General features: G+C 38.5%; 4 protein-coding genes across 5 annotated transcripts; 2 read left to right on the plus strand and 2 right to left on the minus strand.

Moving 5' to 3' along the window:
- Positions 1–1,542: 1,542 nt before the first annotated feature.
- Positions 1,543–4,223, minus strand: LOC144660349 (protein farnesyltransferase subunit beta-like). The gene has a single exon (XM_078520955.1). The coding sequence runs from the start codon at positions 4,198–4,200 to the stop codon at positions 2,992–2,994; it is 1,209 nt and encodes a 402-aa protein (XP_078377081.1). The 5' UTR covers positions 4,201–4,223; the 3' UTR covers positions 1,543–2,991.
- Positions 4,196–19,368, plus strand: LOC144660348 (transmembrane protein 245-like). Of its 2 annotated transcripts, none has more exons than XM_078520954.1 (13): positions 4,196–4,951; positions 6,207–6,423; positions 8,170–8,741; positions 9,117–9,221; positions 9,527–9,609; positions 10,546–10,636; positions 11,231–11,323; positions 11,932–12,105; positions 12,784–12,906; positions 13,923–14,053; positions 14,646–14,746; positions 15,476–15,689; positions 15,728–16,096. In XM_078520954.1, the coding sequence occupies exons 1-13, from the start codon at positions 4,280–4,282 to the stop codon at positions 15,738–15,740; spliced, it is 2,589 nt and encodes an 862-aa protein (XP_078377080.1). In that variant the 5' UTR covers positions 4,196–4,279; the 3' UTR covers positions 15,741–16,096. The 2 variants fall into 2 exon arrangements, with proteins under 2 accessions (XP_078377080.1, XP_078377079.1); XM_078520953.1 differs by lacking the exon at positions 15,728–16,096 and adding an exon at positions 16,289–19,368 and having other exon boundaries at positions 4,214–4,951; positions 15,476–15,650.
- LOC144660353 (sperm microtubule inner protein 11-like) lies at positions 19,286–22,646 on the minus strand. The gene is made up of 3 exons (XM_078520958.1): positions 22,421–22,646; positions 20,457–20,586; positions 19,286–19,402 (listed from the first exon to the last, which is right to left on the minus strand). Exons 1-3 carry the CDS (start codon positions 22,644–22,646, stop codon positions 19,354–19,356), a joined length of 405 nt encoding a protein of 134 aa, XP_078377084.1. The 3' UTR covers positions 19,286–19,353.
- Positions 22,647–22,683: 37 nt separating this feature from the next.
- LOC144660351 (phosphatidate cytidylyltransferase, mitochondrial-like) lies at positions 22,684–23,820 on the plus strand. The gene has a single exon (XM_078520956.1). The coding sequence runs from the start codon at positions 22,791–22,793 to the stop codon at positions 23,793–23,795; it is 1,005 nt and encodes a 334-aa protein (XP_078377082.1). The 5' UTR covers positions 22,684–22,790; the 3' UTR covers positions 23,796–23,820.
- Positions 23,821–25,185: the final 1,365 nt, after the last annotated feature.

Genomic DNA, 25,185 nt, shown 5'->3' on the forward strand with positions numbered 1-25,185 from the left:
ATAAACATATTAAAATAGAAAATAAGGACAATGCCTATCCACTTTTCATAGTCAGGCGGCCGTTCAAAGTTAAGGACGGCCATTTTCCAAAATACACTGAGGGGATTTTCGACAGCCTGTTTTACGAACGAAAAAAATTAGATTCCTTTTAGCTTTCAAGAGTTGTTTTAGCCTTGCTGGAATGATTTTCCTCCGCCATTTACTCATTTACATCTTTTTTAGTGAGTTTTCCTGCCGTTTTTTTGGATGGAAGCGATTTCACAAGCAAGCAATGTCGCCAAAGTTGTCCCCAGGCCACTTTGCCAAGGGTTAAAAATTTCCACGAACGTGGGTGAACAAAAAAAAAACGTATATCTGTTCTTTCCTGTAAAATCGTGGCCTGTCAACTTTAAATTTCAATCACTGTTCATTTCATAATTGAGAACTAGACTTTTTCTATGAAATATAACTCAAGGTAAGTTGGGGAAAGAATATTTGGCCAAATTATCAAGGAAGAACAGTGGTTTATAAAACTTAATTGACAGCTGTATAGAGCTGCTCAGAATCGCGGAAATCACGTCTAAGAGGCTTCCACTTTTCAAATTTTCTGAGGGGGCATGCCCCCAGACCCCCCTAGGGGGATGGAGCCTATGGCTCCATGAAATATGGGCCTCAGACCCAAAATAATTTGCACTTCCACTTTCAAAAAACTACCTTTAAAGCCTGAAACCCCCTCCCCCCATAAAAACAACTGGGGCTTGAAAAATATAGTAAACAAAAATATTGGTAAACAGCCACCCCCCTTTGAAAAATCCTGGATCCGCCCCTGGAAAATGTGACAGAAATCAATCAATCAATCGATAGATCGATCGATCAATCAAATCAATCAGTCAGTCAGTCATTCACTCAGTCAATCAATCCAGTTTACAACCTCTCCTTATGGACATTTTTGGGAGATTTTCATAATGCAGACACCTCTACGTCACAGTTACAAGTCCCAGAGAAACGAGATTTCATAGACACGTAAACAAAACTAGAAATTAATAATCAAATGGCAAATTGTAGCCTGCGTCGCAGACGTAACCTAACCCCGGCCAGTAACTAAATCAGGATTTAGTTTCGTCTACGGCGCAGGCTAGGCAAATTGCTGTGTGTGAACTGTGAAGTTTGTAAACTGTGACCAATCCACCTTCAAGACCAGTGGCGGATCTAGGGGAGGGGCCCTGGAGGCGGGGGGGGGGACCTTATTTTCAGGGCAATCCAAATTGAACTATTGCTTTGATGAGTTCTATTAGATTCAGGAACAGACATCTTTACTTTGTAAATAATTATGAGACAGTGTTTGACCATGCATGCTTGCTCCCGAGAAGTATTGTATATTGGATGTTGCGCTACTAGATAATGCAACTTTTGCTGAACATTCATTCAACACAGAAATTGTCAGCTACTTTTATTTGTGTTAATTTTTTGACAAATTTCCTGAAAATTTTTAAGACACTCTTGGGAAACGTCATCGCTTCTGCATGCATTTATTTAAAAGCATGTAGATGACAAGAGAAAAGATGGCTTTATCTGGAAGAACAACTGGTGCTGTTCCAGAATGGAAATTTTATTGATTGAGCTCAACCTTTAGTCAAGGGGCAAGTATTAAAGTTATTACTTTTGTAACTTTTATATTGCTTAACCTTTTCACTATCCCTGAAAACACTTTCACTCACAAATGAAGTATGCACAGAGGCCAAGTGGCCTGAACCACTTAGTCCTTAAGTTCCCCTCCCTTCTGCCTCCAGCATTTATCAGGTTTTCCATAACAACTTTTCTGATACCCATTTATACTCCTGGGTGGAATGAGGCACTGTGAAAGTTAAGTGTCTTGCTGAATAAAACAATGGCATTGATCAACACATTAACCACAAGGCCACCATACCTCTCAAGGAACATTAACCAGTGGATTTTTTTTTTAAGTGCAAGACAGAAGTGGCATTTTGTCAGATGTGACAGCCTGTGGCTAGTGTTACTGTCAGCATCAAGAGAAATGTGTGTGTGGCAGCCATAGAGGGTGGCATGATCACAATTCTTTCTGTTCACAGTTTCTAATGTTCCATGGTACTGTTAGACATACTGTACATGTATTTATGCCAGTGCTTTCAAAAATTATTATAAGAACATGTTCGACAGAAAATAAAAACAATGCAGACAACTACCTGAAAAATTATTCATGATACATACTTTAGAATCTCTCGCACTACCTGCCCTTTTCTTTATAGCATAATATTATTTATTCTGCGTCATGAAGAATACAGCCAATCATGTACCGTATTTGATTTTGGTTTCCTGGTAATTGTTGCAAGTTTTCATAGATTAGTTTGGTAAATCAAATTATATAATCTAAACTCTGTATCTGTGCCCCCCCCCCCAAAAAAAAAAAAAAAAAAAGAAAATTCCACAACTTTGGAAATGTTCAGAAAATGATAGTAAAAGATATCCTGATTTCTAACTTCAGAAAGCAGTTGGAAACCTTCAGCCAATTTCCATAAAGTACACTATAGCAAAGTTATTTCAAAATGAAGCATGGAATAAAAATAGGTACTGGGCTTCAATCAGAGCTGGCACCTGACAGAGCTCTGGCAGGAATTTCGTCATGATTTGCCAGTTAAAATTCATGCAGCTTTCTATATAGGATAAAGTCACCTGCTTGAAAATCTCATCAAAAGCGCTGAGGTACATAATGCTTTTACCTGTCACTAGCTTAATTGTTTTTTTGTAATGCCCAATGGCTCATGAAAATAATTGAAAAAATCAAGTCAGTCCTGGCATATTTCATGCTTTACCAAATGAAAGCATTGCACAATCACAATAAGAATAATATTCATTTTACCAAAAATATACCGGTAGTAAAATAAGTACAACAGCAACAAGTCAAGTATCTCTGCACTACCTAGGTACCACATTAAATAATGAAAGAAAACTAAACTAGTAAAATTATAACAGAAACTATGTTTTCAATAGTTCTTAGATACGTGGCAGCTTTCTAAAGTACTCTAAGGCATCAGCTGCATGTTTGACGCCGATGTTTAGTACTGGATGTACAGGACATAGTTTATTCTTCTGTCCACCAACTAATGTTAGCTTGGTTTGATGCTTGTTGACAAAGTGCTGAGCCACAGATAACCCACTAAGACAATAACAGGTGTGATAAAAGTCGCGGGATTTCCCAGGTTTGTCTACGAGTCCTCCGTGATGAAGTTGACAATTTATTAACAGATAATCTTGAAGGGCTACTTGATCAAACATCCATTTCTCATTACTCAGTAGATTTCCATCACCATTGGCGTCAAAGACAGTATGAAGCAAAGGGAACACTCCTCCTTGCCAAAACGAGTAGCAGCCATCAACCAGTTTGTTTGTTCTTCCTTGGAATCCTCCCTCCAAACGCATCTGGCGACTAGCCACCCACCTAAGAAGACGCTTGTTGTCAATCATGTTGTGTTTCCCTAGCAACACCAGTGCAGCATAGCCACAGAATGTATAACCCCCATGGGCTTCCAATCCAGGTTCACCTGAAAATCCACCCTCATAGGTCTGGCATTTAGCAATCCACTCTGCTGTACCCTCAAACAACTCTGGCGTCATGACATTTGTCAGATGCGCTGCAACAACTGCACAATAAGCACCTCGGATGTCCACCTCGCCATCACGATGCATTGTGAATGCACCTTCTGAAGTGCGACAACTTGCTAAGAATGACTTGAGCTTGGCCCTGTCGATGACGTCATATGCTTCATTAGTTCCCAGGATGCACAGCGCGCAAACTGCAGCATAAGTGGGGGCAAGGTGTGGAATTTGTTGGGGACCCCCTGCAAAGCCGCCTAAAGGATCTTGACAGCGTTTCAAAAAGTCAGCAGTTTGCGAGTATTCTTCTGGAGCTATTTGTGCATTTAGTATTTCTAGTCCATGCAAAATCCAGTAACACAGCCAAGGCCTACTAGCGTCCAGACATTCGTACGCTTCTGACAAGTGATGCAAGCCTCGCTTGAGGTACTGTACATGCATCTGGCGGAACAAAGGCACTTCTGGATCTAGACTGGAGACCCGCAAGTACGCAGAATAATTTCTCGCCACTGAATTCTCAACTTTTTCTTGCTCTTCAGAAGTCAATGTTGAAAGACCGTCATCTTTAAAGCGTAGATCGTCCATCTGCTTCACGGAATGGTACGCCATTTTTCTGTAAGGCGAGCGCGAGCCAGGTGCTAGATACCAGACTTCTCACGGTAGGAATGAGTCGTCTTTGTGACATCATATGCATAGCCATATTTGGACTGTAAGACAACACTCACTTCCAGACGCGCGCAGTTTGCATCACCTGAAAAAATCGACTGTCCTTCTTCGACCGACCTTGTATTTCAGGCTAGGTGTATTTAACTCACAGAGAATGGCAGCCTTAAAGACATCTTTCCGGCAAAGGAGTTTTGAGTCTCTTAGCTCTCCTTTTACCGCCGTTTTTACTTCGGTTGGTGTACAGCAAAACGAAAAGGCCTTGAAACTTGCATTCTACAACACAGCAGCTCTCGTTTTCGTGGCGTTGAGCGGTTGTACTGCAGTCGCGGTTTACTATGTTTTGGAACCTTTTCTTCGTCCTCTTTTGTGGGCCACCTTGTGTGGAGCTTTCCTATATCCTTTCAAGTGGAAACTAACTAAAGTTGTCCGAGGATTTCTTCGTTCTTTGCGAGAATCTAAAACTCCTTTGGTGCTAGGAGCGATGGTGATGCCATTTCAGTTGGCCAATAAATCTTCAGACTTTGTCGGGTCTTTTGTCGTACGGAAGATCCGTATTTTTATCATATTTGGCCTCATTGCGGCTGGGGTTTACGTTCTGTACATTATTCAGCCATTTCATGAGATTGTCTGGCTTTTAAAAGGATCAGGACTGATTGTACACTTGCTGTTGGATTTCTTCTACAATCCCTATTTGGTGAGGTGTTGGTATTTATTTCTTCTAGTACTTAACTTCTTTCAGTTGCAATTTCTGTTGACTGGATAAAAGTGGGTGCAGCGAGAGAATTATTGGTGGAGGGTGAATATGAAGGGATTAAAGATGATTGTGTCTGGTTGGTGTTTTTTTTTTTTTTAAAAATCAAACATAATATTTCTTGTGGGGCATTCCATGAATGGTGGGGGGGGGGGTGGGAGGGTCACTCCCCTATAAAGATGACGGGGATGCTTGTTGGAAAGTTTCAAAAACATCCCTTAAAGGTACCAGTATCTTATATTGTGGGTGTGGCCCAAATTAGTTTTCACCCCAATAAGGTACCAATAATTATTATAAAAGAACAATTTCTGGCACTGGTAATTAGATGACTGGATGGCTGTTTTCCAGTAAATAATTCAGAAACAAAAGTTTAGTGCATAACAAATCCAGTTACCATTCCCATTTCACATTCATTTGATAAGCCCCTGAAAGATACTGTGACAACTCTAGTGGCGATTATTTTAGATTTTATCACCCTAAGCAGTGCTAATCCACTAATAAATTCTACCACCCTAAAAGGTATGGCAAGCACTCCCGTCATTTTTATATGGTCGTCCTTCCCCCCAGGGGATGAACCAAATGCAACCCTGTGATTGCCTACCCAAGGGGGCAAGATGGGGTCGGGATTGTCAGCTGTCTCAGGACTACAAGGAAAAAAAATTGCTCTTGGACACTGATCTGAACCTCAACTGTGTCTCCAAACCTAAACGTAACGAAATTGGTGACCTTTAGATCGGAGTATGAGTATGAGATTGAGTACCAGTATGAAATTCCAAAGTCGTACTTGATCTCGTACTCGTACTGCTATCTAAAGGTTGCTAATAACTTGGCCAATATCCAGCCATCATGACCTAACACTTGGTCAATAACCCACATACATTTTGTATCTTTTCAAAGGCATCCAAATGGCTGTGTGTAAGTTGAAGGTTGCTTGCTATTGTTTTTGCTTGTAGTATAATAGGATTAAAATTAATAGTGTTTCATTACAAAAAAGAATGACTGGTGTACCATGTGATGCAACAAGGAGCTTGATTGCACATAATAGACTACAAGTATTGACAGTTGAGAAAATTAGAATAATAACATCAAACACAACTTGTGTGTCAGATTATGAGTAAAATCTTTTAATGTTTGCAATTAACGACTTGCATACTTTTGGGTAACAATATTATGAACTATTTTTTTAATTTTATTTTAGGTATGGACAATTATAATTGGGTACATTTTAATTCTGGTATTCTTCTGGACGCCAAGCTCCTCATACGTCATCTCTGTGTTTTCTCTCCCTGTGTGGGTTATGTTTCTTCTTCATCTTGTATCTCTTACTGGATCTTACAGAATTCTGTTTTTCCTACTGCTTGTCGTATGCTCAGTTGTTGGATGTATTACAGGAGTATCAGAAGGACAAGATCAAGGTGAGAATTTAAATTTTAGACTGCCTGGGAAGCAAGGTTTGGTCCTTCAATATGTTGACAGCTGCAAATTGTAACATTTTTACATTGGTCAGAAGACTGTGTAGAAATGGTGATCCTGTGTCTTATCTGGGAATGTACACTCTACAAGATGCAGGGATCCATATTCCCAGTCGTCCGGTCGTCCGAGACGACTAAAAAATTGTATGGACGACCAAACGATTACATAAACTCGTCCGCTGGACGACTTAAGTTTGACTTAATGAAAAAAAAAAAACAATTATTAAGTTTTCTTATGAGTTACTTGCGTTCTGACCACTTGTCATCCATTCATAACTTTTCGAAAACAGAAAATAATTTGCAACTTTCTGTTGCGATAAAATCATAATTTTGGCCGCCATCTTGGCTGATGCGGTATATTCCATCAATGAAATCATTGCAGGCTCAATTTTCAAACTGTCAACCGCTGATATTTTGTACTGCAGCTGCATCGGCCGAAAACACGAGGCGATCGCATCAGCTGATGTTTTGATCAAAATTTGCCGATATCTTGGTGTGGCACCGCCAGCAAAGAAGAAAAAGCAATGTTAACACTTCAGAAAAACAAACCAAATATGAATAAGAAGAGAAAAGCGTTCTTTTCTTCCGTTGTGGCAGTCGAAGAGGCCCTGGCTCATTTGTGCCCCCATCATACGCTTCCGTCAACATCACAAGCCGCTTGGGGGCGGATGATTTGTGCCGGCAGCAGGTAGACAAGTAAGTCCAACTTGTGAATCACTTAATTATAACAGATTGTTTTTAAATTATGTTCAGTTTTTTGATCTTAGTTTTATTTACTAGTTAGTTCTACTAGTTTTTTTATTCTTGGTTAATAAGTAGAAAAAGTAGAACACCTCCCCCCTTGATATCTCATACCCTCCCCCCCATCCTTACTAACCCTCCCCACTATCGCTACTATCCCTCTCCCCTAAGTACTATCATTTATTTTTTTTCTTACTACCTGCACTGGATTGAACCCTCAACCCTGGATGCTGTCCAACTCCTTCCACTGTGCACGTAGGAAACGTTGGGTGATCCACTATTTTTTTTTAAATATATGATACCCTAACCCTAACCCCATTATTTAACTAGTTAAAAAAAACAACAGAACTAACTAGAAAAAAAATGAGACAAAACAAACACAGTTTACACGTGAAAAAAAAGTCAACTTTTCTTCTTTGTCGTCGCCCCGAGGGCGGAGGTCCTGATCTGCCCGGCTGACGACTTGGAGAAAAAACGAATATGGATCCCTTAAGATGTAGTTAACAAAACAATCAAACACATTATTTTTTTGTGGTCCACACTCTTATATACCATAAAATGACTTCATAAAATGTTCAAAACTCAAGTGGTTTTCACTGCAAAGTTTTGGACATTTTAATGGCATCAATTTTATGGTTGATTTGTTTTCGGGGGGATCAGTGTGAAATTAATTGTTTGTATAAAAGCTTAAAATGTACTTTATTCTACTTGAAACCTGGCGTTTTTGTCAGAAATCTGGCACAAAATGTCCAATATTAGACTTTTCACAAAGTCTCTTTGACTTCAGTCTTTTGGAAAAGTCTGACAGTTTCCCAAGTTTTAGGAAGGTTGGCTTGAGTGCTTTACAGGTTACAATATCCAGAGAATGAGGCCTTTTTCTTAGAATCCTAGAATCTTTTGTAATATAGGTACTGTACGTTGCAAACATTTTGTCTTTTCATTTTACAGTTGATAGCAAGGAGGAGTGGGAGAATAAAAGGCGCAGTATAATAAGGGGCTTATCAGTGGCTGCTGTTGCCCTGGTAACCTCATTGCCAACCTCCGAGTCAAATGACTCATGTGATGAGAGTCATAAAGAGTCATCACCAGTTAGTTCTTCACCTCTTCCTGCTGCATCTTCTAAAGATAGTAAGGATGGACAGGACGTTGTTGATGGAAAAGCTTTGTCAAAGCTTCGCAGAAGTAAAATTCGAGGACCAAAGCAGAAACTAAAGATCACGAAAGAAGGAAAATATGAGAGCAAAAGCAACATGTATTTTGTGGCTCTTTTCTGGGCAATTCTGCTGTCAAGACTCTGGCTTCACTGGGACTTTATAGTGATTGTTTTGATACCAATTACATTTTATGCATTGAAGCAACTTCTAGTGTATTGGAGTTCCTCAATTTGTTCGAGTACTCCCTCAGTATTTCTTGTCTCTAGATGGGAAAACCTTAAAAATTGGGCTGACGAGAGAAAACAGGCATTGATTCCAACCCCACTCAGTGGATTGTTTAAAGGAGGAATAAAAGTTGACCGCACAGTAAGATTGTCACAGTCAAGCCTTTGTCTGTGTTATGGTTTAAATTTATCTTTGGTTTAAATTTTTTCAAACCAGTTTGATTTTTGTTTTTCACTGTTTCAAATTCATTATCATAATCTGAAAGAAAGGGAAATAAAAATCAAACTGGTTTGAAAAAAATTAAACCAAAGTTAAATTTGAACCATAACATCTACATGAAAGTAAATGCATAAGCCACTGATAAGTCTACTGTAGATTCAAAGTCTATTTAAGTGTTAGCAGAAATTAGATTTTGATTATTCAATCATTTAATGTATTTTTTTATGTGCATGTAGGGCTGAGTTAAATTGTTGGTAACTGGTATATCAATATCATTTGTTTTGTGTCTCTTTTTAGATTAACAGCATCATGGATAAATCTATGGAAAACATAATAAGTATCTTCATGGTGCTCTTCCTTATTGTGGCTTTCTCCCTTATTACAGTTTTCTTTGCAGTGCAGGTTTGTAATTAACTTATTTATATAAGTACGCAGGTTATTTTCCAATGAAACTGCATTGGCAGGCAAATTAAAACAAGTCTTAAAAATGGCAGAAATCTGTTCCTTTATTTTCATGTTGCGCAAATGTTTTATATGCAGAGTTGAAGCTGGAATCCAAGAATCCAATGTCAAGAGGTGGGAAGAAGTAGGGGGTGGGGGAAGGTGGTCATCCTGCAATTTTGATTATTGATTATTTATAAAGTAGACTGGTAAATTATTCAGAAAGTGCATGGCCACATTTAAGTTACATGTATTTCCTTTACTAGGTTCATCATGAGAGTGCACAACTGGTGTCTGTCAGTGCTAACCTGGTGAATAAAGTGATGGCTAACAATCCTCAGCTTGTAAAGTAAGTGTCCTAAAATAATTATTCCAAGAATGATCAATATATCAATCCATATCATTTGATGCATTTTTTCCTTTCTTATCATTGGTGGAGAGCCCACCACATGATCTGCAAATAACTGCCTATAAATAATGGTCTGCTCATGCGCATTAACGTCTGACAGTGATTTTGCTTGATTTTGCTGCAAATAATATTCTGCTCATGCAGCTCATATTCTAGAGATGAAGAAGAGCGGTTGGATTAATATTTGTCTACCAGGCCCGAAAAACAGGGAAATTACAAAGAAGGCAATGGAAATTCCTCTTATTGTATTTCGGCAATATCTGACAGAAAGGGAATTGGTTGAAGCCAGCTTGTATTATGGAAGGTGAAGTTACGCTTTCATCTGCATTAATTCATCAAGAAAAAGTGCGGTTTCCATGTAGTTCCCGAAGGTACTTGTGCGAAACAAATTTAGTGATCGAATGATAAAACAATTATTGAACTCGGTTCTCGAAAAATATCGTGATTTGTCAATGTCCAGCAGATCAATTATTTGCCTAAGCCTTTCGGCTTCGGCAAATAATTGATCTACTCGCCACTGACAAATCACGATATTTTGCTCAACCTCATCCAATAATTGTTAATTAATGATAGTTTCTGTATATGATGTGGTTTAAATTTATTTTTGGTTCAAATTTTTTTTCAAACCAGTTTGATAATTATTTCCCTTTATTTCAGATTATGTTAATGAGTATAAGACAAAAGAAAAAAAATCAAACTGGTGTGAAAGATAATTTTAAACCACAACATATACATACATGTACATCCACGTGTTCAGTGTGGTCCAACTGGTACATGCTACTTGTGCTGAACGATTCACTTGTCGCTGAGTGCATTATAACTTTTCTTGTTAGTAAAGATATTTCATTTTCTCTAATATTAAGTTTGATTACCTAGTTGGATCCAAGAGAACAAAGAATTGAAGAACACCATGGAATCAACTGTAGAAAGGGCATACATGCATGGAAGAAAATTCATAGCAGTTAAGGTGAAGTAAATTTGTTACGTCTTATGTAACAGTAATGTTTTTTGTTAAATTATAGATTTACCCGTCCTTGAGAATTTGTTTAGTAAAGCACTTTGTGAAATTACCGGTAGTTTAAGTTGCTTTGGTTTTGAACATCCTGAGCTCTATTTATAATTTAAATGTAATTTACAGTCCATGTGATTTATTGCAGGTTAATGGCAGTGTCCACATAGTCAAGTAAAAATATACTAAAATACATCAATCTACAGAAAGCATTCTGTTTCTAAGAGAGGGTTGCAATTAGCAAAATTGCGACATGAAAAAATAGAGTTTTTGCAGATAACCAAAAAATATATGAGCCTTTCATGGGGACAAACAAAACTGTACCTAAAAAGTGCGTGTCCATATCGAGCATGCGACCATAAAGTGGGTTCCACTGTTATTCAGCCTGTTGCATTTGGCCCCTCACTTTTCTAAGCAAGATGCAGCTAGCATGATGAATACTTCCTTTATGCAAGGGAACCATTTTTCATCAGAATCAGGGCTATTATTTTGGTGTTTAAGTTTGTTTTTTATTGTGTGTTCATCATGAATGGTCCTGTCTTTTCTGTGTAGGTTCAATCCATGTTTGGTGACAGCAATTCCAGTGAACTCCAAGAACAAGTGCTTGATCTGACTGATCGTATTTACAACTCATGGGTTAACTGGGTAAGGACAAGCACTGGCAACAATTTTAAGCATAATAAATTTCAACACATGAAGCTCTGAGTCATAAAAGTTAATATTCCTTGACAAACTCTACAGAACTACTGTACAGCTATACTGTGCATGTAAATCAAAAGTGCATGTAGCACTCAGTCTGTAATGTTTGGAAAAAGTTTGTCTTGTTCAGGTTATTTGGCTGCAAACCAAGGTTCTTATAATAACATTAAAGTTTGGAGGATTAAATGGCTTTACATTCACTGTTTAGACTGACTGAACAGTCCCTCTACGTTTTGCACTGAAACCATTAGGCTGTCATGTTTGATTGTGGGGCCATCCTCTTGGAGATAAATCTGGGAAGAGGACAAAATACTCTGGGTATGTAGATGGGGGATGGTTGGGGGGGGGGGGGTGTACCCAGAGTAGTTTTGAGCTCTCTTTAAATCTCTCTTGCCAATTAATTTAAGTTAGTGATCCCAGAATCAAACATGACAGCCATACTATTTCAGAGCCAAAATAGGGGGACCGTTCCCATTTACTGTTAGGCAAACTATATTGGACGATGATTTATATGCTTACTGATATTCTAATATTGTGTCAATATCTGTCTTTAGGGTAATTCTACAGCAAAGGAAGTATCAAAGAATGGAACAGTCACAACAGTTAAACCTGACAACAAAAACATGACTGCTGCTCTCTCTTGGAAAAGTGTGATGAATGTATTCAACGTGTTTGATTTTAGGGTGTCTTTCGCTTTGATAAGAGAAAATCTGGGCACTCTTCTCTCTGTAAGTAAAGCACTTGCATGTGTGACACAGATCCAAACTTTTTAAGTGTGGTTGACTTGTTTTAGTTTTTTGCCATGTTCATTATACCTTGTCAAAAAGTGAACTTCTATTTAATTAGTTTGTGATAAATGACTTAAAATTAGTGATACTTGTTTTATTTACTTTCCCAATTAGCATAGGTAATGATTGTTCTGTGTTGTCAAACTAAAGAATATGGAATGCAAGTACTATATGCATAAAATGTACTTTGCAGTAAATTGCTGCACCACACAGAGAGGCCCCAGAAGCCCGCCACAGAACACACCTGAGCCAAAGCCCGCCACCAAGACAGAAGACCACGCTGACAAGGCCGCCCAAGCCAGGAGCAACAGGGGAATGACCCCCCACCTGCCCCCGGCCAGGGCACGGGGCCCGACCAGATGTGGCAAATTAAGCTTTTGTTTTAATTAGTGAAGTCATTAGATAAATGCTTTTAATTAATAATCAGACTAATCCAGGTTTTGTATAAAAACCTCTCCAATTCCTATTCAGTTGATTTCTGCATTCTTAAGATTTATTTATTAATTAAAAGTTCACATGCAAAAATATTTTATGATTAATTTATATAATTAATAAACTGTGCAGAAGTTTGGCTAAGTATGATTAACAATGCACAATATTATCTGTTGTTGATTTCAGCTGCTTGAGTCTGTATGGAATTTTCTGAAGGGAAATATCAGTTTTGCTTTTAACCTTGTTACCACTGTTCTGTCCATTGTGTTCTTCAGTGGGGCTTACCTTCTGAACACTGGCTTGTCAATGGTTAGTGATTGAAGTGATAACTTTTAATGGTCTGTTTCTAACTAAAGTAAGATAGATAGGTACCGTCACTCGAAAGCGCCGGCAATTCGCGCCTCAAGTGGGCGCACGAGGGCGGCGCATTTGAGGGGGCGCAAAAATGGACGCACAAGAATAATCACAGGGAAAGCGTCGAGCAGTATTAATCCCTCGTTTGTCCTGGCAAAAGATCGTGGCCAAACTACAGAACACGAGTAAGAAGTGGAAGAAAGACAATGAGAAGCGGTAAACACGAGCTGCAACACATCGGAGGAAAAAAATGTCCAAGGGAGTGAAGGCGTCAACGGCCAAAAAGCGCCGAACGGGCTGCGGCGCACGGGGCGGCACTAAACTGTCCCAAATGCGGGCCGAGGGGGGCGGGGGCGGCGTTCGAGTAAATACGGTATTTCAATTCCTTGCCTTTGTCAATTTTGGGTGTTATCAACTTCAGGGAAAATAATTTTGCCTGAACTGTTACTGTTAGTAAGTATGTGAGTCCACTATTTAAATCACTCATCACAAGTGACACTCTGCATTTATAGCTAATATATTTCAAAAGTATAAGAGAATATGCAATCCCACATGAGTTACTGTCTTTCTTGCAGCAGCATAAATTTCTTGTAAATGATGACCTGGAATAATCATTGTACATACATGTAGATTCATCATTCATAAGACAAGAAGCCATATATATTGCAAGAAAGTAATGATCACAAAAAGAAATGAAACTTGTAAGCCAGGCAGTTAGGAGGGGCTCCTGGGGGGGGGGGGCAATGTTCCCTTGCCCCCAACAAAATGTTCCTTTACTTCCTGTGTTTCTATAAAGTATTTCTTCGATTTTGGTGTTCCCTGTTCCCTAAAATATGTTCGTGTTTGTTGACAGTTTTATTTTCCGTTTGTTCCCATGTTTCCAAAAGGTTTGGTTTTCCCTTTTTCCTTACCCTTTTTTTTTTTTTTTTTAATTTTATTTTTTTTTTTTTTTTTTTTTCCACTTGTTTCAGATTATTTTTGTGACAGCCTTGTTTTACTTGTTGAGCACCTCTGGGGAACAGTACAAACCTGTAGAGTGGTTTGGCAAACTAACAGCCACTGGCACGTCTGGTTTTGGAGATTCTGCATATGGAGCTATTAGGTTTGTTGGGTTTCTTATAATTTAACAACTTACCAGGCATTTTTTATGAATTGAAATTTATGCATCACAACAAAACTCACCAATCAGTTGGACCAGAGACTATAACACTATGGGCCAACAAACAACTTTTTTACTCTGCCCTGAAGATAACTTCTGCTCAGCTTGTTCAAATGTCAGTCACCACACAGTGGCCCTTTTCTTGATTACCCTTACTTGGAGGACCACACTAGATGAAAGACAGAATATGTAAATATGTCATTTTAAAATATTCTTATGAATTGGGCAGAAATTAAGAACTTTGACCAGTTTAAGTGAGAGACGGTATTCACTTAAATTTTCAACTATTTTCATCATCGTCGTCGTTGTTGTCCTTGTCATCATCATTATCATCATCATCAATGATTTCCACCACTCATCATGTTCTAATCATCTAATTTTTATTTTGAAATTTCCCACAAAATGGTACTTTAATTGTCAGGTTTCAGGGCTTCTTAAAGCTTAAAATAGTTCTTTGTAGCATGTATTAGGTAAGGAAAGGATGTGCTTTTTATATACAGTTGTATATGTATTATATAATATATTTTTTTGCCAGGGGTGTTTTTGGAGCGGCAGTTAAGATGGCAACTTTCTATGGTATCTACACGTGGTTGACTCATACAACATTTGGAGTAAACATTGTATACATACCCTCAGGTTGGTTTCCTGCTACTTGTCATTACCTTGACAGTGGAGTCAATATCATGTGATTGTCTTATTAACCATTTGCAGAATATTATAACTAAACTCTTTTCATGTATTCCATATGGCCAACAGGTGTTGAACAACTTGTACATTTGGAGGCATTGGATCTTAAAGGTCGGGACACACTATGCGACAAATGCGCGACAGGTCGGTGCGATGAGTCGCTCCGGTGTAACAAGTCGCTGCGACAAGGTGTTTGTTCAGTGCACAAACAGCGAATTTGGAAGAGTGGGAATGTGAACTAGTTTTCCAAAATACAGACGCTCTCTCATTGGTTAATTTATAATTTGTCGCAGCAACTTGTTGCAGCGATTTGTCGCAGACGTGTACACACGCTGCGACAACGCTGCTATCACTCATTTTGTGGCTGCGATGTGTCGGACGAATTCAAACCAGTTTAATTTGAATTTGTGCGACACATCGCAGCGACAAAATTTTGTCGCAGCGACTGGTTTGTCACAAGAATGAACCATGTCACACTAGGCGACATGTCGCAGCAACATGTCGCCGCGACATGTTGCAGCGACGTGTCGCCTAGTGTGTCCCGACCTTAATGGCCTAGATCTAAGCTTTGGCCATGTGTTGTTTTCTTGAACAAGACACTTAATGGGGAATTAAACAAATTTCAATCTATTGTTTATTACCTCCAAAGTACTTATAACATTATTGTATTTTCACTAGCATTTGCTGCCATAACTGCTGTTGTTCCTTTTATTGGCACATACTGGGCGGCAGCACCTGCTGTGCTCGAACTGTGGTTAGTCCAGGGTCAAGGAATAATGGCTGCTGTGTTAGCAGTCTGTCATTTCCTACCCACATACTTTGTAGATGTTGCTATTTACAGTGAGATCAGTGGGTATGTACTTTTCAATTTCAATAATCATTTTAAATATTGGTATGCAGTGCCATGTATCTTTAGTGTTTTTATGATAGCTGGAATAGGTAGCATTATCGTATCTGGGGTTTGCAGTCTAGGGTGATGGAGTTGTTGTTACTATTTGTTACAGAATACGACACCTTTCACAATTTTCGTAAGAACCAGACATAATTACAATCATATAGATAGTTATTGCATGTGAAGTTCTGCTGGCACATTTTGTGAAGTTGATCAGGTTTTTACCAGCTCCCAGTGGGATCTCATCACAGCTCGGCCCGGGTTGGGCATCATCACTTAAGCCCAATTTTTTGTCAGGATTCTTTGCAGCTACATAAAGGAGTTATGTTATGCATGGTGCATATTAAAAATTGGTCAAGTTTGTCATTCATAATCTGTCCTAATCTTTCTCAGTTCTAACCATTAAGATTATCAGTTTATTACAATTACTTCTTTAGTGTTTACCTGCATTAGAAAACTATTTATTAGGTTATCAGGTTTTGTTCAACTTGAAAGGAAATTTGTATATCAGAAAGATGTCGTAAAATATTGTAAAATATTCCTTTAATGAAAAAAAACTTCCAGAGCTACAATGATCTTTTTGTGTTTCATATTAACAGTGGTGGCCACCCTTACCTGACTGGTTTAGCTGTGGCTGGTGGCATCTACTGTGTGGGACTTGAGGGAGCCATTATTGGTCCAATAGTGCTATGCTGCTTGATAGTGGCATGTAATGTGTACAGTACCATGCTTGGTGACAGCAGTCCTGTACCACCTGATGTCACAATACAGGCAAATGACATGCCAGGAAGCATGGGGGAAACCCCACAGAAAGGTGATCAAGAAAGAAGGGCCAAGGCACTAACAGTGTCTTAAGATCAGCCTGATAATTTTTTTGTCACCACGGGCACCCTTGTGAACATTGTTGAAACTTTTAAGGACAGGGTAATGCAAGTAGTACAACAATGTTGTCAGCCTTAGCTTGTTGATGATGTTCTGTTCCAACAAGTGTGACTACTATTTTTGGCAGGTATATAAAAGGACTATACAATATTATATTATTAAATAGTAAATAAAATATGATTCTATATGAATGATAAAATTAATGTTGCATGTATTGATTTGCAAATGTTTTCCATGTGTCCAGTTATTAAACTACTCAGGAGAACCCTTTGCACTCAATCTAGCAAATAAAAAAAAAAACGTTGGGATTAACTATTAGTTGATGTTGCTTTTCTTATGTTTTGTTCAGATTTTAGTATTAATTTTGAACATGAAGTGCTTCGTGATACTAAAATTAATGCAAAACAGGAAATAAAGAGTTAGGAAATAAATATTTTAAGGCATACATGCCCTCATTGGTTTTGTATAGTAATTTATATCTTACAGTATATTATTGAATTGCTACAACAAATTAATTAATTTCACATCAGTTCAAAATTTATGTAAATTAAACAAATAAGAAATTAATATATCATTTTTTTATTAATTTTAAGGCCACAAAATTCTGAAATAATAATTAGATTATCTTGACTATAAGAAGAGTTAAACTGTCAAGACAGTGAGACTACATGTAACAGTTTGACAGTGGTTACAAAAAGGTAAATACAGTCCACTGATACTGTTTAAGTCAATTGTGTTAACTTGTCCTGGACAAGAATTTAACCAACAATAATTTTTCAACTTGATTGCATGCATTTTTTGCACGAAATTTTAATGTCTTTGCAAGGTACAGGCACAGTTTATTTTTTCTTAGTTTTATTGTTGTAATATTCACTAAATGGAAAACTGTTTTAATATCTTTCTCTGGCAATTGAGTGCAAGGTCTGTGCTTGGAGAAAAACAGTCCTGGGTCTTGACGGTATGGATGTAGCGCAGCAAGTTTTCTACAGAAAAGACCAAGGGCCAATATTTTCTCAGTAAGGTTCTAAGTAAGCTTGGTTAGTAAGAGGGTTATTACAGGATTTTTTTTTAAAAAAGAGTTCTAGAAACTTGACCCAGTCCAATACTTAGAGAATATTGGCTGCTTGGTAGTAATTCTTAGGGTACTGTATTTACTCGAATAAATGCCACGGCGCCTATTAAATTTTTTCGCACCTTAAGTGTGACGCTTACTTAAAATTTGGACGCCACAAAGAATCTAATCTTTGACAGTAATTGAAAATAACGTCTTTTGCAGGGCTGCATTGGGCCGTAAACCGTAACACCTGTTACGGCTGAGCTCACTCAATGTTACGGGTGAAGATGTTGATTGGGTTACATTACACTTACATACAGAACGAAATGCTATGGGCGATAACTTCAATGTTACGGCTGCATAAAAACTTAATGACAGCCCTGTTTTGATTGTCAGTATTCATCTCTTGCTGAAGAGAGAGGTGGTGCTAGCTGTCCTGGCAAAGATTAAGGCCTTCACAACATTTACAAAACTACGTATTGTAAGAATGTTGGATAGAAATACTAATGGGCGAGCTGTAAAACAATCGCTTTGAACTGCAAAACATCGCTTTTGATGGAAAGAAATGTCCAAGTTTGTTTAAGAGTTGCTTTGTAGTGTTGTTTTTAGTAAAACGAAATTCCTTGAATAGGCACAGCATCGGTACTGCAGCCCTAATTCGTGGGTGGTGCTTATTAACTTTTTTGTCCCAAATGCAGCACTTATTCGAGGGCAGGGGTTATTCAAGTAATTGCGGTTTTCATTGATATGCGAACTTTGAAATTCAATCCTCAACCAACGGTTTACGTTTTTGCTGCCGTCAATCATCTCAGCGGACCTCTTGGGAAACAGCAGTTTACTTCAACCAGGTCAAAAGGTCACTTCCATCATTAAGTTTTGATTGATTAGTTGGACTTTGAATTTCAGAGTTTGCATTTCTCTGAAAACCGCAATAATACGGTATGCATATTCTATTCCAGAGTTTTTTAGGAATGAATAGTCAATGAGGTGCAGCCAAGTTGACTGTCACTCACAGAAAGTGAGCACAACTTGTCTTAGTAGATACTCTAAAACCTTCAATTTTATGTATTTTTTAAGTGAAAATGAAGAATAATTTCCCCTTTTAATCAATCAATCCACCTATCAGTGAAAAGACAACAATGATATAACCAATTACATTCATGTAACGTGCAAAGCGTCCACTATATAGCTTAAGGTCCAGTTAGTACCTGCAGATGGTAGGAAAATCTACAGGGAAAGATTTCATGATGTGGAGAAAATGTAGCCTGCGTCGCAGACAGTCTTAACAAGGATTCTGTGACATGTCTGGCTGCAGGCTAAGAAAATAATGCAAAGAAAATTAAAGTTTCCCTTCCCGTCACAAATACTTTATTAATTAACAATGAAGTTGAACGTTTAACAACAAAGCACACCTCCGGTAAGTAAAAACGAAAATGTTAGAAAAGTCATACAATTTTCTGCATGAACAGACTTAAATTTTGAAACCTGTGTGATCCAAGTTTACAAAATATGTTGACTTTTTGACTCAAGTCTGAAGTTGTAATTTCCTTAAAGTCCTTTATTAATACAAAGCAGTGCTTGCTTGGTTTCTTGAGAAAATACTTTTGTGTTGGAAAATTTTAGAAAATATTATTTAGCAAATAAAATGAAAAAAAATATATAATGAGCAGTTGTACATGTTTATTAGGATGGCATCTTCTCTGTCCTGCTTGGAACTTGAATAAAAATTTAAAATAAAGTGAACTCTCTATTTGTTAGTGTCATCTCATCAACAAACCTGAAAACAGATTGAAACAAGGAAATGGTGAATTATTAACCCTATATCGAGACTTCACAAGCATCCCACCCAAATTTAGACTAACACAGTCTTGTTACCATTTACAGAAACATTAGAGACTGAGAGTGAGAAATTATTTCTGGATTATTGAATGTTTTGCTGCTACCAATCAAGGGCAAGCTATCAGTAAAAGTTAGCCTGCTTGGCAAGTTTTCAAAGGCGAGAGAGAAGGGAAAATGAGAAGCATGATAAAAGCCTGTGATTTGAGGGATGTGTGTCCTCTTCCTTGTAAAATGGCACTGCCAGAACATTTGGCAAATCCATTTCAATCTCAATACTTTCTTCCTCCACTTTATTAAGAAGAAAAATAATTTTGATGCAATAATGGCTGCAATGGCAGCCTCTTCATCTGCCCCCATATTTGTTTTGCAATGTTACTCGTGCCAGGACTGCGCATATCATCTTGACTACCGTTATGATTCGATTTAGCGCCCTCCTTCCATAAGCGCCCCTCCGAAAAGCGCCCCCTTCGAATGTGTTTTTGTAAATAAGCGCCCCTATTCCAATAAGCGACACCATTCTAATAAGCGTCCCATTCTTATAGCACCCCACTTGTGCCCCTAGTGGAAGATAAACTCCTGACCGTCACCGTACGTCATGATTTACTGCTAAAATGAACATTTTTAAAAATACTGAACTTTAACAATTTCTAACTGTTACAGTTTCTGTTATGTTAGATACATTGGGTTTCAAAAATTTAAATAAGCGCCCTGTCCCGAATAAGCGCCCTGTCTCGAATAAGCGCCCTCCCTCGAGGTGTCGAGCGCCCCGGGCGCAAAATCGAATCATTACGGTACATGGATTGGGCATTTTTTAATGCAGGCAAACTGAATTATTCATAGCATTCTGTACCAATCCATACTTTCTCCAGAATTGTGGGTAAAAAAATGTGCCCTAAATGTTGTCTCTGGTAGCAGGGAAAAGAGGACATTCGAAAAAAAAATACCGGTAGAACAAAACAAATTAACAGAGCTGTTTGAAGTGTGTTCTGTACCTTGTCATTTCACTATTAACTCTAGGGTGGTGGTCATTCTGTGTCCATGTTTCACGCTGTACTCCATCTTTCATCCAGTAACTGTAGTTTATATTTGTTGTTACTTGAGTGTGGTAAATTTCATTTGGTCCTGCACAGAAAAAAAAAACAGACTGAAATGGAAGCTAGTTCTTTTATATTGTTCCTACGCGAGGCCAAAAATCTTCTTCCTATGTGAGGCCAAAATAATAATAAAAAACACACACACCCTGAAAGTTTCTACCCTTCTAGTCCCAGAGGTTCAGTACAATGTATGTTCTGTCAGCAACTTTTGGCTAAAATTTGTTTAAAGAAAAAAAAAAAGAACAAAAGCTGTGGGATCAGGCCGGGGACTATGGCACTGATTCTTTGAGTCACACTGATTTTATAGTGCCCTGTAACTTGATTGAATATGTCTCTTTTTCTAAGGCTCAAGGCTAAACGCAGTTAATGAGTTTATATCATTTTTCTCACTTTTAAAGCCACGCGCAAAGTGCGAACATATGCTAGTTGGAACGAAGTACTTTTTTGGAACGATCTGACCAAAAGTTGGAACGATGTGACTTGGAACGAAGTAACCTTGGAACGATGTGACCGCAATTCCTTGAAATAAGGAATCGCAGGTTGCGATGGCTTGGTCATGCCCTTGGTATCCAGTCACCTTGCCACCAGGGAATCTGCACCATCCAACTCGCCACCAAAACTGGTGTATTCCTCGTTCCTTAATCCATGAGCCAAGGTGACTTCGCTTGGTGGCGAGGTGACCGGCATTCATGCCCTTAGGATGCATAATGAGGGGGGTGAATAGGAAGCGGAGACGGATTTGGAAATTTTTGCCTGGATTCGGATCCAGAGCAAATTTTTAACGGATTTGCGGATCCTGCAATTGCAGCGGATCGCGGATTCATCCAATTTTTGGGCCCGGATTTTGGATTTTGCTTGAAATAAAGTCGGACGCGGATCTCAACGATCCTCAGAAATGCTTTGCATTTTTTTTTCTGTTTCTTTGGTCACGTGCAAGACTGAAATGCTGATTGCATCTTAGCTAACACAAAATAACTCCAGTTGCGTTTTCCATCCAGCGCCAAAAGATTTGGCTCAGTTAGTCCTGTCAAAAGATGTGAAATTGTCAGTGGGAAGGAAGAACGTTATTCGTTTGTCTAGCGATAGAAGAGAAGCATCCAATAAGACTTCATCAATAACATCACTAGAGACAGCGGAAGATATCCCTGAAGCATGGAACAACGAAAAAAACAATAACGAATAAACGTTCATTCCTAAAGTTAGACCAACGGATCAACGGATTTGGGGGGATCGACGGATTTGGTCATTATTATGACGGATCGACGGATTTGCATACCCCTATTCACCCCCCTCCATAATGACAGGATGCCCACAGTTGCAATGAAATGGACTCCAACCGGAAGAAGGAAAAGGGGCAGGCCAAAAGCCACTAGTTGAAGGACTGTAATAAAAGAGCTGAAAGAGATGGGTCAATTATGGGGCGAAGCGCAAGCCAAAGCTCAGGACAGGGTTGGGTGGCGAAGTATTATTGCGGCTTTATGACTCCAATGGGATGAAGTGGTTAAGTGAGTGAGTAACTTGATTTATATTGCTCTGTCAAGAAATGCCTTCAATCTCTGTCAACCAAATCATCGTTAACAACGTGAAACTATATTGCTTTTAAAACTAAATTCAATGCCGGCTATTGAGGTTTGCTTGGCTTGTGTAAATACACTCGATAAGCTTGGCAATGATAAGAATATTGTTTACATCGCTGTATGATAATCAAAACCACCAACGCGGAGGAAAACAAAAGAATTGAAAGCCAACGATGATAAGCATAAACAGCACAAAGCTGTTTAGCTGTTTAGACATGAACTAATTAAAACGACTACTAAACAACTGTTAAAAAATATCTTGAGTAATCTTAACAGAGATCTTACCTTGTTTTGGCCGGATGTGTTTGTGTAAACGTTCAGTGTACTTCACGTAAGATCCATTCGCTTCCGAGTTCGGATACACCGGCTCGCTAAACGTAGTTCTTTGCGGTGCACTTGTAGATTTCCCCGATTCTGGGTGGTGGCCAGGTGCTGGCGTCGTTCCTGGTCTAGTAACAGCAGCTTTTATTGGGTCTTGTAAACCCAAACGCGTCAAATTAAAAAAAGCCATCGCTAACTACAACAAGAGAGCGTCAAAAATTTGCAACAGCTGAGAGATTATGTTCCATTTCACTTGTTGCCATGGTGAGCGATGTAAGCAGCCTCGTTTTCGTGTAAGAAGTCTGGGCTCTAGCGTGAACGACCTGCGAACAAAATGGCGGACGAGCACGCGGAGTTTTTGCAAAAGATTTTATCGAAATTTCCGTCTGGGATGTCGTTTGCTCTTGCTTATGGCTCTGGAATATTCCATCAAAAAGGAAATATTTCCTCCCAGAACATGCTAGACTTTGTATTTGTGCTGGATAACGCTCGAAAGTGGCACGAAGACAACATGTACAGTAAACATCATCAACATCACTACTCGGCAATGCGATGGTTTGGTTCAAAGGCTCTGGTGTCACTACAAGACAAACTCGGTGCGGGTGTGTACTACAATACTCTGGTGCCACTGGAAGGAAAAATGATCAAGTATGGAACTGTCAGTCGTGAAAATTTTCTGCTAGACTTGAACGAATGGCAGTGGTTATATTTGGCTGGACGTCTGCACAAACCAGTTCAAGTGTTAACACAACGACCGAATGACGAAGATATAAAATTAGCTTTGAAAGCGAATTTGAATAGCGCTGTCACTGCAGCGCTTCTGTGCCTTCCTGAGTTCTTCACAGAGGAAGAGCTTTTTCTTAGCATTGCTGGATTGTCATATGCTGGAGACTTTAGAATGGTTGTTGGTGAAAACAAGAATAAAGTACAGAATATTGTTAGTTCAAGTTTTGAATCTTTTCAGGAGCTTTATAGGCCAATTCTTTTGAATATGCATCAACTTCATTTTAATACTTCATCTGGTAAATGTCAGCAGAATCAGGAGATCGATGTGATATTATCCCGATTGATGTCATTACCCAGAAATCTACAGCAAAAAGTTGCTAAATCTGTTGAAGGTAGAAAAACAGAACCTTCATTAATTGAAAGTGCATTGGTCAAGGCTTCAAAAGATAGAGTCTACTGCTCACAGTTAGTTAAAAAAGGCGTGACATCTATTGTGAAAAGATCAAGTATTACACAGAGTGTCAAAGGAGTCATTACTGCAGGAGGTCGCAAGACATTAATCTATAGTGCACAAAAACTTACAAAAATGTTGAGAGGAATTTTTATAAAATAAATCTCAAGAATTTATTTTGTTGGTATCAAGAATATTTTTGAGTGATTTTTAGACACATAAATAAAAAATCTCGAGATATCGAGAAAGATGTAATTTCTGTTGTCACCAGTCTGGAAAAAAGAAAAACTGAGAGTCCTCAGACTAGAAGAATGCTAAAGGATGTTAGTTAGACAAACTCAAGAGGATGTTGGTTAAGCTACCTTTTAAAAGTTCATTTTAAATGGCATTTTGTTATGAAATAAACTGACTTTAAGCTTTACTTTTTCCTGCAAAGCTAGTGGAATAAAAGAGAAGGTAGAAAGCAGAAAGAAAAGCAAAACTTCATAATATTAATTTTAACTAAATCACATGAGCTAATAAAGGGTACAGGAAGCAGGAAAAGTTGTATCAAAATTCCTACTTCTCATCAATGGCCAAAGAAACCTTGATTCTTAATACTAAATCGAAATATAAAACAGTTCAACTACTTAACTATCGACTCTGGTCCTTGTTAGATTTTCAAAATTTAACCGTTAATTCCAGGACAGGTCAATAAGCACTTAATGACTGGCCCCAAGGGAAACAGTGAAATTTGTTTCCCCAAGATCCTCACTGTTCCGACTGCGCGCAGGCTAGTGTTGTAAATGAAAGAATTCTCTTTAGTTATAAGGATATAACTTTATAAAGAAACTGTTGCGCTGCTTTAACGGGCAAGTGAAACACTTAGTTGAAGTTGAAAAAGGTAAAATGACCACCGTAGCGAATTTGTAAAAGCTAATGTTCGCTTTTCCAAACGTTTCGAACGTTATTCCTTCGTCGGAGGACGAAAAAAGGAAAAATGCTTCGAGTTCTGTCTGTAAAGAGTCAAACGGTTGACCCTATTCGGCGGAATGACGAAATGTCACTATGCTTGGGTTGTGTTTGCTTGCGGTTAGCTTTTATTTGTTGGTTTAGCGGGCAATATACTATCGCCGTTCTGTCATTCCGCCATTCCTCCGAATGGGGTCACCCAGTGAAACCATGTTTCCTGCATGGAAGATGTTTTGAAGTCCACCTGATATTAAAGATGACATTGTAAAGCTAACGGTTAGCTCCCGCTCAACGTTTGAAATCTCCTCAAAAGTTCCTGGCCGGATATCCAAGAGGATCAATCTATTGTAGGGTCGATATTCATTAGTTTCTGTGACAAGTATTCTCTATTCCTGGCTTAGAAAATTAAAAATTTTCAATATGATATCAAGCCAGTACAATACGATTTCAAGCGGTTATTGTTTGTTTTTTTTTGGTTTTTAACTGTAGAAGAACACTGAAGGGACACTGAAAAATTCTTGACGGCTGTCTTGGGTGGAGTACGGATAGACAAAACAGGAAAACATTCAAACGGGTTGCGAAAATTAAACTAAAGCATAAC

The sequence above is a fragment of the Oculina patagonica genome, chromosome 7 (assembly GCF_052425735.1).
Source record: "Oculina patagonica isolate OP01 chromosome 7, crgOcupat, whole genome shotgun sequence".
Lineage (NCBI taxonomy): Eukaryota > Metazoa > Cnidaria > Anthozoa > Scleractinia > Oculinidae > Oculina > Oculina patagonica.

Coding starts and splice junctions, on each gene's coding strand:
- LOC144660349 (XM_078520955.1), bottom strand. CDS start 4,200: ATGGCGTACCATTCCGTGAAGCAGATGGACGATCTACGCTTTAAAGAT.
- LOC144660348 (XM_078520953.1), top strand. CDS start 4,280: ATGCATAGCCATATTTGGACTGTAAGACAACACTCACTTCCAGACGCG. Junction 9,610..10,545: donor AACAATCCTCAGCTTGTAAA/GTAAGTGTCCTA, acceptor TTGATTACCTAG/TTGGATCCAAGAGAACAAAG. Junction 12,106..12,783: donor ATCTGGGCACTCTTCTCTCT/GTAAGTAAAGCA, acceptor TGTTGATTTCAG/CTGCTTGAGTCTGTATGGAA.
- LOC144660353 (XM_078520958.1), bottom strand. CDS start 22,646: ATGGCTTTTTTTAATTTGACGCGTTTGGGTTTACAAGACCCAATAAAA. Junction 20,587..22,420: donor ACACATCCGGCCAAAACAAG/GTAAGATCTCTG, acceptor TTTTCTGTGCAG/GACCAAATGAAATTTACCAC. Junction 19,403..20,456: donor GTTAATAGTGAAATGACAAG/GTACAGAACACA, acceptor ATCTGTTTTCAG/GTTTGTTGATGAGATGACAC.
- LOC144660351 (XM_078520956.1), top strand. CDS start 22,791: ATGGCGGACGAGCACGCGGAGTTTTTGCAAAAGATTTTATCGAAATTT.